Source organism: Dunckerocampus dactyliophorus, chromosome 17 (assembly GCF_027744805.1).
Source record: "Dunckerocampus dactyliophorus isolate RoL2022-P2 chromosome 17, RoL_Ddac_1.1, whole genome shotgun sequence".
In the NCBI taxonomy this organism is placed as follows: Eukaryota; Metazoa; Chordata; class Actinopteri; order Syngnathiformes; family Syngnathidae; genus Dunckerocampus; species Dunckerocampus dactyliophorus.
Genome location: NC_072835.1, coordinates 15682525 through 15694862, shown reverse-complemented (window position 1 = coordinate 15694862; position 12338 = coordinate 15682525). Strand labels below are relative to the sequence as shown.

The 12338-nt window shown below is 41.0% G+C and overlaps 1 protein-coding gene across 16 annotated transcripts in view; it reads right to left on the bottom strand.

The window, feature by feature from the left end:
* Positions 1-12338, bottom strand: part of dnm1a (dynamin 1a) — a 50595-nt gene that overhangs the window by 3376 nt on the left and 34881 nt on the right. For 6 of the 16 annotated variants that reach the window (XM_054757938.1, XM_054757948.1, XM_054757941.1 and 3 more), the window contains 6 exons: positions 6984-7093; positions 5656-5767; positions 5516-5530; positions 4970-5140; positions 4647-4888; positions 4130-4321 (listed from right to left, as the gene is read on the bottom strand). In XM_054757938.1, coding sequence (XP_054613913.1) covers positions 4130-4321; positions 4647-4888; positions 4970-5140; positions 5516-5530; positions 5656-5767; positions 6984-7093 — 842 coding nt within the window. Of the gene's footprint in view, positions 1-2072; positions 2112-2456; positions 2485-4129; positions 4322-4646; positions 4889-4969; positions 5141-5515; positions 5531-5655; positions 5768-6983; positions 7094-12338 lie in introns of all 16 variants that reach the window. The other 10 variants (XM_054757950.1, XM_054757940.1, XM_054757939.1 and 7 more) reach the window with 4 other exon arrangements.

The following is a 12338-nucleotide window of genomic DNA, read 5'->3' as shown; positions in this document are numbered from 1 at the left end:
ACAAGCATCTGTCACACGTCAGTCACAAGCACACTCTGTTTAGCTCCGAGCATTCAGCTGCTCACGGCTAAAAACTTAGTTGAAAAGATCCTTTAGGAAATCTGCTGGCCTAAGTTTGGAATGTCCTTGCAGCAGCAAGTTGTCTTTAACATTTTTATTCGTGTACAAAAATGATAAACCCGTCAGCACACATTAAAAAGAAGATTTTGCAACCTTGTGAGCATAGTCGCAGATTTGAGCTCAATCAACTTGAATGGCAATTTCTTTCCAAAAATGCCCTGAAATCATGATTTGATTCATTAAATCGTTGACAGCTTAAACAAAAGTGACAGTTATATGTACAGTAGCTCTACAAATGATTAGCACCTAAATAGCTTATTATTAGCTTACTGAAGCCTAAAGACGGTGAAGTTCAACTTAATTGTCAGATCTCACAACCTAACTTAAACGCTTTTTGAATTTTCTTTTATACGGATTGAAAAAACATCAGTTCTAACGTGCCAATAAGTTTGTTTTCTGACCCGTTTCTAGTTGGCCTTGCAGTTAGCTTTAAGATAAATGAAGCTAGCTGCTGATTTCCTTCCAAAAATGCTCTGTAATTGTGATTTAAACATTCATAAAATGGAGCACAACAAAAAATAGTAACATAAAATGGGATTAAGTGCACTTTAGGCTATTAGCATACTCTAAAATACTCTAATGTACCTTCAAATTAGCATACAAAGGCTGCTGATGGCAGCAAATAGTTAGCAAATAGTTAGCAAAGCTTTAGCAAAAGTTGGGCCTTAACATATTTAGCATTTTTAGCGTTTCAGTCAGAAAGTACATTTTGTGGGCCTTGAAAAGAACCTGTTAGCTTTAAGCCAGGGGTGTCCAAAGTGCGGCCCGGGGCCAACTTTGTTTTAGTGGCCCTGAGCATGCTCTAAAAATACAATTGAAAAAAAAAAACTACAAAAATAAAAACAGCACGAATGGAAAAAAAAAAGAGCAGTCATTTTACAAGACTAAGTCAAAATAATATTAAAATAAAGTCATATCAAGAGAAAAAAAATGCTGTAATTTTACAAGAAAAAAAGTCGTAATTTTAAGAGAACAAAAGAAAAAAAGCGTAAAGTTGAAATCTTAACGAAATTAAGTCATAAGAAGTTATTTTTTTTAGTCGTAGTATTATGAGAAAACAAACAAAACTAAAGAATAATAAATTAGGTTGGGCAAACCTTTATTATTACTTTATTGTAACAATAAAGTTCCAATTTTATGGGAATACAATCCTATTACGGGAAAAAAAAAATACGCGACGAAAGTTGAAACATTTGTCAAATAAAACAAACAAAAAAACAGCAGCAAAAAATGGAAAAACAAGCAAAAAAGTGTGACGGAAGGGGAAAAAGTTAATACTAGGTAGTTTTTTTCTAAAATATATATAATGTCTGGTTTACAACATGTAAAATATCAAAATGGTCCCCGCATCATTTGATTTTTCAGAGTTTAGACACCCCTGCTTTAAGCTAAATCAAGTTGAGTGGTGATTTCTCTCCCATAAATGTTTATTCCATTTGAAACTTGTCTAATTATGGATTTAAACATTCTTCCAGCGGTGTTTATGATCCACCGAATTATGTAATACCAAATGAGTGGCTCAACAAATAGTTAGCAAAGCTAGCCTCAGTTGCGAATAATAGATAAATAAATAATATTAGCCCATAATATCTTATACTCACATTTTTTTGCTTTAATTGGTCACAAAATGGTTGCTAGAGGTTGAAGGTTGAAGGGATGTTATGCATCGCACCAATCAATGACACACAGCAAACAAAATGGAGGCTCGACGATTAGCCTTCATTTTAAAGTATTCCAACGCTGAAAACGCCGTCACTGCACACTTTTGACACACAAATATCAACACACAATGTGTGTTCCCATGCAGCACTCTAAGAAAAGAACAAAAAAGTGAGTGAAAGAAATAACATAAGTCGTGAGAAGAGAAAGAAGAAGAAGAAGAAGGAGAAGAAGAAGGAAGGCGGCCATGATGGATGCGGTTATGCTAACAATGGCGGACAGCACCGACGTACCAGAAACAGGTTAGTCCTCATTGGTCAGTGATAGTGATTCTGTGGGAAAGAAGTGTGGTTATGCGGTAGGTGATGGATGTGTGGTGAGACAAAGAGAAATAAGAGCTTGGCTTAGTACGAACAAACAAAAAAGGCACAAATCGGGATGAGGAGGTTAGCTAGCTAGCTAGCGCACCAACAGAATCCACTATTAGCATATTTCATTCCACTCGCTAACACAATTAATTCCAACTTTTGGACACAGGGACACTGGTGATGTGGGATAAATGGCATCATTCTGTCAGCAACAGTCTAAAGGCTAGACAGTTTTATCTCCCCAAAGTTATGTAGGATCTTTTGGTTCTATTTCTGTATCACCACAAAATGATTCCGTTGTTTATTTACCTCCTGATCCTGGTGTCTTCACATCCCCCTTTGCAACAGAGAGCATCCGCACCGGTTGGACACTGTGAGGCTCGTGATATTTACCAACAAGAGTTCTCATGAGAATTTAGTAGGAAATCGTATTTAAAAAGTTTATTTTTTACCCCCCGTTGGCCTGTGGGGGCACAAATTATTCATTTGTGCTGTGAATTCTGCCCGGCGACAAGCACCAAATGAATTCAAGCAATCTGCTATCCCGGTCCTACGTCTGCTAGTTTGCTCGCTAAAATGACAAATGACGTTTTTGTAATGGACATTTGCACACAGTTGGGATAAATGTCGTTTTCTACTCTAACCAATGAGTAATGATCAATATTGGCTATATAATATTTACATTAATACTCATTCATGTTGGGCACCACCATCGTTTGCAATGTCACATTTTTATTTGCGTTTTTCAACTTCCCAGTTTTCTGGAATGCACCATTAATCCTAATAGTGCTGTTTTTGTCTAATTTCCTAAATGTGTGTCTTAAATCTAAAATTGCTCCTGTTGCTGCGCGAGCTACAATTGCTTTTATAACGAACATCTGCGTGTACTTTAACACTAACTTCCTTGTAGAACAGGTCAGGATAAACAGTTTGTGGACTATAAGCAATCAATGCAGATAACTATAGTTACAGTAATCTCTCGCTACTTCGCGCTTCGAATTTCGCGGTTTTGCTCTATCACGGTTTTTCAAAAATATATGAATAAATCAAGCTGTACCCTGGCAGAATACGGCCCATTATTTGTCGTATATTTTGCCTAAATTAAGCATTTTCAAGTAAAATACAAATACCTGTATACGGTATTAAGAAGACAGATATGTAGTATTCTGCTCTGGTCACTAGGTGTCAGTGTAAGTCACTGTAATGTTCGGTGAGACACACAAGCACCAGGCTTGGTCGTCGGAACGGCAGGCTTTTATTGCAGGTTTGAATGCTCTCACAACAGGCACAATAATAATACAAATTAACCCACGGCAAGCAGAAAATCAACTCGGAACCCTTGACGTCACTTCCAGTCCGCTCGCCAATCAGCGCCCCGAGGGAACACATTTATAGCAATACACGCGACCACAAGTCTTATTTATGTCTTAAACGGCTTAGTTTCTCTGATTATATGTACTATATTGGGCTAAACGAGTTTAAAGGGGCGTTAGTTCATGCCTGGAGGGCTGTAATAATGTTATTTAGAAGGTCATAAACAGGTTTTCCATGCTGTAACTCCAAAAATATTAAATTCATAAAACCCTAATACTACGTACACTTATCACAAAAATGTACCGCGGTAAACGAGGGATCACTGTGTATCCTGTAATTTTTAAACTCACAATGTGCACCGCCATTGTTTCTTAATCTCCATATTTCTTAATCTCAGGAAAAGTTGGCTTTTCCCCCGTTCTCCAGAATGAATCTTTTTTAGTGCTGTTTTTATGTAATTGCCTTCGTGTGTGTCCGTCTAATTGTTCCTGTTCCCGCTGGCTCTCTGTTTGGAAGCACCATGAGATCCAAGCTGTTATTCAGAGAGCTGAAAGCAGTGCGAGGGTAATTATTTCCATAAACGTCAGTAATAAAAAATGATGGACAAAAACCTACTAAGTTCTCTTGAGGACCAGGGAAGTGAGAGTTGAATTTGGGTTTCAACTCACCTGGGCACACTTGGGGGTGCACGGTTAGGCCGAGAGGGCACGGTGGGCGGGGGCCCGCTGTAAGGGTCCGGAGAAGCGCCAGGGCGAGATGGTACTGGGGGTCCACCAGCGGGAGGAGGCCCACGGGAACCGGGGCGCGCTGGGGGGCCTGGCGGCGCCCTGCGGTTAGGAGTGGGACTGGTGGCTGGAGACCTGGAGGAAGGAGAGGACAATGAAGGCCATCTACCGTAAATGCTTTCATGATAGCGTTTATTGATATTAATTAAAGACTTTTTGAAAAGTCTTCAAATGCAACAACTTTTTACTTAATAATAATTCGAGTGCATGAGAAAGTGTAAAGGAAAACATAGCTGTCTTTGACCACATGGTTATTTATTAACAAGTATATTGCACAACACAGCAGCAAAGAACCAATGTTGTAAAAGCAGAAAGAAGCAACCTGCTTGGCCAGCATTATTAACATGTGAACCACTACACTACCAAAGGCCACTAAGTGAGGCTTCTCCTCATCTCTCACCTTCCTCCGGATCCACCTCGCTGAACCTGCAGCCAGGAGTCGTCCACAGGCGGCGGCATGGCCGTGGTGACAGTGGTCGTGCTGATGTCGCCGATGATGTTGAGCGCCTCACGCAAGGCATGGTACATCCGCAGCATCTCGTCGCGGTGCTGCGCCTGTTCCTGAGACTCCTCCATTAGAGTGTTCTGGTCCCCACACGAGTACAACTGGGCCAGCAGCTCGGCGTTTATGAACTCTTTACACTGTGTGCGCAATTGTTTTTGGAGCGTTCATGTTCATTTCTATGTGTTTTAGAGTGCTTTAAAAAAAATATCGGCGCTCACGTTATTAATCATGAGATGCATGATGGTCTTGGGCATCAAGTCGCGGACTGTTTTGTTGACGATGGCCATGTAGGAATCCACCAGGTTACGGATGGTCTCCACCTGACGCTCCAGCTGAGGGTCCATGCTGTTCATAAAGTTGTCCGAGCCATTTTCATCACCTCCATCGCTCTGAACGACAGTAGACAGGAGGGACATTTACGTTATCTTCTTTTAAAGGCCCCCTCTTATGCAAAATGTACTTTTTAATGATGCTCTAACAGTAATATGTGTCGCTGAAGGTAAGCCTGTGTATACACCCGCCCCCAAAAAAATCAGGTTTCTCTACACATCTTCAAATAAATCATTTTTGTTTTTCTTCAGTGAATAGGCTGATCTAGCAGGATGTCACTCACATATAATAACGTTTGTGTCCTCCTGTCCCACTCCTGAATGTTACATTGTTGTACATTGGACAAGTGCAGAGTTGCAGCGTATACGTAAAACGTGGATAAAGTGCACAAGAGCACTCATTGGAGACACACACTGTGTTGAAGACAAACTTACCTTGCCTTCCTTCTCCTACAGCGATGATAGACATTGAAAGAGGACAAAAAACGTTACATAAGCAACATGACAACACTGATAAAAAGCCTCCCAATAAACGGTCAGTCACAGCATGAGCTCATGTATTTTATGTGTGTTACCGTGACACGCTCGGGGTACACGCCAGCTCGGAGGAAGGAGGCCTTCCATGCGTCCACATCTTCCTGACTCTCACAGGCCAACTCCAGCTGACGGTAGTCCTTGTACACATTCCTGCACACAACATAGTGTGCATTAACACAGATAGATAGAAGAAGAGAAAGCATAACTAGCATATTTCCTTGTGTAGTGGCTGGGAGCATTGATTTACTCAACTGCAGAGAGCAGCAGACATCACAATGTACCGTTCACAATGTGTCAATCCCTCAGGGTTTTTCGAAAATTAATTAATTAATAAATGGCTGCTGACTATTATTAGTCCAAAAATATTTAAAGACTTGTTATACTGTATGTAGTAGTCTGGTCACAAGGCACCAGTAATGACATTACTTTTTATTAGATTACCTTCACACTGCATGGAGTTAGCCAAGGCATGTCCGACCTGACACTGTGAAAAGTTCCCCTCCCGTGTGTGGAAGTGGTACGTTTTTGGCTTCTCATTTTGTCCTTCTTGCCCACTCCATTTGAAACACTTTCTTAAGTTTAGAATAAGTAAAGTGGAGGCTAACTAGTTAGCTCGGTGGCTTGCTATGTTTAAAGCAGCGGCCGTCTCTTGGTTCCCCACAGTGATCCCGTATCCTGCGCATTACACTTGAGCAACGTGATGTCAACAAAGAATAATAGGTGTGTAAAGGTGACTATGGAGGTGTTATTTCATGTCCACAAGGCTCTAATAATGGTAGAAATCATATTAGAAAGTCATAAACAGCTTTTCTATGCTCGAACTATGAAAATATGCCATTTATTAATTATGAATCCTACTTCACGGAAATTCACTAATTGGGTCTGGAACGAATTAACAGCGATAAATGAGGGACGACTGTACTTTAAAAAGCTGCTTATTAAAAACATTTGACAAATACGTTGTTTTGATGTGTTTATAATGAGTTTTTTTTCTGCACATTTTTATTACTACTTTTCTCTACAGTCTTTTTTGGATTTACTTTTACATAATTTTATTTAAGTTGTAATAACAATTTTTTTTTATTCCTTCTCCACAAATTAAAATGTATTATAATATGTATTAAAATAAATGATAACTGATGCCATATCTGCTCTGCTCTGCTTCGGTAATGACGTCTATCATGACACATTGTGGTATCAGTCGTAGTAAAGGTCATGGATTTGAGGAAATTCGATATAAAGGATAAATATAAAGTCAGTGAGGTGTTCCTAATACTTTGAACTGAGCCGTATTATCATTAGATCATGATATTGTGCACATATGCCTAATAAACTTTCCCTGTGAGTGGGAAAGTTTGAACAAAACCTTTGTTCGGTGTTGAAGAGGGCGAAAATGTGCTTGCTGGACATGAAGCCTTTCTCGACGTCCCGCAGTCTCAAGTTGTCCACCTGCAGCATGTACTTCTTTTCCTTCTCCTACGGGGGGCGACAGAGAAACACACAGTGAATATTTTGTGTTTCATTTTTTCTGGCTTAATAAAATGCATAATTTAATGATGGGGGGGAAACAGAGAACCTTTAGGTGGGGGCGTGTAGAGGTAAAGGCATATGAAATTTAACAACACATGAAAAAGGGGGGCTGGGGACACATGCAGTCAGGTCTGTGGTTTTGATTAGAGTGGTGGGGAGTACAACGAGGGCGAGCTACAAATGAGAAACACACACACAGAAATAGAGAGAGTTTGTCCTTCTAAATCTGCACAGAGCACTCGCATTTCCTCTGTTGCACACACACACACACACACAAACAAATGCAAAGCCTATTGTGTTGCCACATGTCACATGTGTGCCTTTCATGCTTAAGATCATTAAAATGAGCAAGAAATGTCTAAAAATAGCTGAGCAAGTTGCTATAAACGCATACATGTATTGGTAGTCTCTAACTAAGCTTAAAGCCATCTGGCCCGCTAACCGCAGTCTGCCCTGCCCAAACCAGTGTGTGTGTTTTAGGAAACGTGTGTGTGTGTGTGTCCCCTTCATCAAAGCTTTTAAGACCTGTGCAGCCAAATGGTCATATCCCCTCTAAATGCATGTAAATGCACACACACACACACGCACACACACTTGTCAGCATCTAAGGTGTCTATAAAAAAAAAACACAAGCGGTAGTGGCCCCAGGCTGCCGAATGCTGACATCATCTCTTTTTTTTTCCTTCAGTCTGTCTCGCTTTGTCTCGCTAACTTCTCTCTCTTTGGAAATGATTCATACATTTTCCTCTCATCTGGCCATTAAATGCAGTCAGGAGAGGAGCAACGGGAGGTTAGCTGGGTAGATTCGCGTGTGAGTATGTGAGGGGAAAAATACAAAAAAAAAAAAAAATCGGAAGGTGTATAGGAGACTTGACAAATCATGTGAACTTCACAGGTGAAATATAATTTCAGCAAATTAGCACAAATTAGCAATACAGGTCAACAGAATTCTGTTTCTATCATAGAACCACTTGTTGCTAGGCAGAATTCGTGAGGTTCAACCATTACTGCCACATACGCCAATGAAAAAATGTCAGACACTGGCCACGCCCATTAGAATGACAAAATTGGGGAAAACGCCCCAATGGCTGTACAAATTTACAATTTGACAAAAATAATCAGGAATACTGTACTGTAGATCCCCGCATTTCGCAGGAGTTATGTTCCAGCTAACAGAGAAATCTGCGAAAAACTGGTACGGCCATAAAAAATTCTATTTTTTACACACAGCTCTTTCCTACCCCTCCCAAACCTCCTGCTAGCTTGACGTTTACGTTCTCCTCAGATTTCGGATCACTATTTAAAAGTGCCTGTTGGAATTACAGTGGCGCCTCGGTTAACGTCCGTCCCAGTTAGCACATTTTTCGGTTAACAAACCCAAACTTTTGCTAAAATTTTGCCTTGACTTGCGTTCGCCTGCTTTTTTTAGCATTCAAAATACCATCAGGTATTACGCCGCATCTTGGATCACGTGCACGAAATGACATACTTGCACTTGAGGTGTGTAAATGCAACGGAGAGGCTCAGTCGTCAGCTGCGCTGCACACACAATACATGCATGCACAGCGTCCGGTGTAACCTGCAGGCGCATCAAGGGTGCCACTGTGTATCTGCCTGTCTCATTTTACATCTGTGACACTCTTTTCGGCTTCCAACAACAAAACATAAGCATTCAAACTTACTGTAGCATGTTCGCAGTTTTTAAATGTGTTAATATTACAGTACTTAAATTCTTTTTACACAAACTGTCACTTAAAACATCGCCTGTACAGTTAATAAGCTTTTATAATGCCGACAGTTTGACTCTGGAACCGATTAACTCTCAACCTCAACTATTTGATAACTTTGGTGCTTGGAGAACATTACTAATGTGTATATGAAGATTGAAGACGTTGAAAATTGAGGCATTTTACTGCAAAAAAAGAAACCATTAAAGTCCCATCTCAAAGAAAAATGATCTCTGTCATCTGCCATCTGCCATCCGCTAGCCTAAGAAGGGCAGCAAGTATGGACAATGCAAATGTAAAAAGCACATTAATCAATGCAGGCAAGGCTTTAAGCATTGCATATACTATACCTCCATCACGTAAATGCATACACGACTTCATCATACAAATGCACGTCTTGTGCGCTTTGCACGCATCAAGTTTGCGCGTACAAAAAAAATGCAGTTTTGAGAGCATGCCAGGAGCAAATTGAGGGGTTTCAGAAACAGTATTTGTTTGAGAGAGAGCACAAAGCAGGAGGCAAAAAATATTTTTCTTATGACTCATTTGAGTCGGTCAGCCAAAGTGAAACACAAGCTTAAAACAATTAAGCAAAGGCAAACGAGAGGGATTCTTATATTAATGGTAAATTTTTTTATAGCTGTGCTTCCATCAAGACATACTTTTATGTGCTTGTCTAAAGCAGTGTTTCTTAACTTGTGGTCTGCGGACCACTGGTGGTCCCCAAGAAACCCCAAGTGGTCTTGAAGGAACTTAGTGGTAGAATTTTTATGGAGTCTTGTTCTACTTTTGGACACTATTTTCCACGGAATTCTACATCAATTTTTGAAATGTTCCACTGAAAAACCATTAACTATGTGCCCTCTTAGAGTACAACCAGGCCTATTGGTTTTTGGATGTAAAAGTTACAACCAATACAGTGCAAACGCGGCTTCCATCTTTTGAGGAAGACACCTGAGATAGAGGTGGGAGGAGGACGAGTAGGAGGAGAAAGACTATACTGATCGAACGTCTCGAGAGCTGCTGGATGCGTCTGGCGATCATCTCAGCCACCTTGGAGGCTTCCTGTCTCGGATTAGCAAGCGTTCCATCAAGCTCCATAAGGCTTTGCAGAGTTATTTACACTTCCTGGGAAGAGGGAGCGCTTTTGGAAAGTTCACCTGGTTCATCTTTGGTTATGATCAGGTCTATGTCCTCGTTCAGATGTTCCTGAGCAGGAATTCACAATGTCTACAGTCATAGAGAAACTACTGTGGATAAATAAGCCTGTATTTAGTGCTGTTTTTGATGTAATTTCCTTAGTGTATGTTTGTCTCCTTGTCGAAGACAATGACTCTTCTGTCCATATAGGTTACCTCCAATTGATTTCTTAATAAGATTTTTTTCAGTTTGCAGTTTCAACAAGGGCCGTTAAGAGACGACCATGAGAGGAGAAGAAGAATAGGAACAGGAAGTTACGAGCTGACTCAGATTCAAAGCAGTAAAAGTCTGCTGTAAACATTGCATTGTTACTTTCTTACCAAAGTTAGCTTAGACTGTATTGTTTTTGGTGGTGAAATTCTTTTTACACTCAGGTGGCTTGCCCCTAATGGCCCCTGGGTGTCACATTACAATTGCATATAGTCAAAAACAGCAATGAGAGCCCATGAAGCCCACAGGTATAAGAGAGTGGACTCTGTAAATCAAGTGCTTTCTTGCAAGCTTTTGTCAGTGAGGCTCCCTCCCAGTGAAAGGCAGCATCAGTGACTTCCATAGTGATGCTCCTTTGAGTCACACTGAGGCGGTCCAACGTTTAAAAAAAAAAATAAAAAAGCCGCCGCCTGTGGTGTTTGGAGCTGTTGCGCGAGTGCAAAGTACTTTCCATGCTTTTGTTTGGTTAGTGAGTAATAGCGGGCTCATTATGAAACACCAGAGGAAGTTCACCACTCTAAAAAACAATTGGACAAACTGTAAAAGCTGGTCGTGCCCAAGCTAAAAAAACTGCGTTTACGGCCTCGTCTATGTGTGTAGTCGTAGTGTGAGCGTAGATACGAGTGCGATAGAAAAGACCTAGTGACTTGGGCCGTGCATCAAAGGGCGTCGGAGAAGCCGCACGGCATCTGGGAGCAATAACACTGCTTCTAACCCGTCATTACCACAAAGACTGGGCCCTGGGTGGCAGCCAGCGGCAATTTTCACAACCTCCCTCCCTCCCTGCCTGCCTCCCTGCCTACCTCCCATCACTCCTCCGCCATTGCAATATTGAGTCCTGTCTGTAAAAATGAAACAGAGCTTCACGTCTTGCACAAGCTGACACTTCTGACAAGCTAACAGAAAGACCTTAAACGTTTTCTACAGCGTAACCAAATAGAAAAAGCCAAAATCGCCATAGCAGCACATGAAAGACGCATGAAAGACGGTGAGGAATGTCTTCAGTGAGCAGCAGAAACACCATCACGAGGCTTTATTTGAAGTAAAACTGCACGTCCACATTGAAGTGATATACAACAGCGATGAGCTCCCCTGGAGTGGCTCGCCGTGTAAGAATACACGGCCGTTTACGGTGACTTATCTCAGCAACATTGTGCTTTCTGGCACATCGTTTATCATCAAACGTCTCCTGATAACGACACAGCAGGGAGGGAGCTCGTTAGTCTCGATTAAAAGGCGTTATCATACCTGTCCAGTACGCCATTACCTAACTTGTGGAACCAGCACAAGCTAAAATAAACAAAGATAATACGTAATGGTGCTGATTTTGATCTAAAATGCTTGTTGTATTTCATACTGAGTAGCGATACAGACTCAATGCAATTTCATCTGAGTATGAATAAGCATGATTCATAATCCTGATAGTGTTGTTTTTGGAAGAATTATTTTATTGTGTGTCTGTCGTGGTTCCGTAGATTCCAAAAGATTCTGCTGATCTGCGTTGCAGCCTCTACTAGCTAGCGAACAAAACAAAAAAAAATCTGTTTTACAATGAATTACAATTTGCTGTTTAAAAGAAGACATTTTCACAATTTTCAGCCGCTGGCTGTGACAATGACGCATTCATTCATTGAATCTAGGCTGGCAGTTGGGTGAAGACTTCCTGTTGAGCAGCTAATTGCTAAGTACTTCATGACATGCTCTGCGTTTACCTCTGCAGAAGGTCAATGCAGCAACCTTGAGGCTATAGCTGAGCAATCCTGCTAGTTTGGAGATGGCCTAAAACTACACAAATACCGTGTTGTCCTTTACCGACATTTGATTATATTGAAGCACCACGAATGATGCTAACCCCGTGATTAAATTGCTCTACCAATGACTGTTTGTGGAAACAAATTTAGGGCAGAACAGGGGGAATTCCACTATTTTGGTTTCTAAATGGTAAAACTATCTTTATTTAGACCGGCAATAACCCAGATGCCTCCTTCACACACGTCCAAAACACAGCGGCAGCAGCAGCGAGAGACGAATGATCTCCTCAGAGAAGTTTCCAC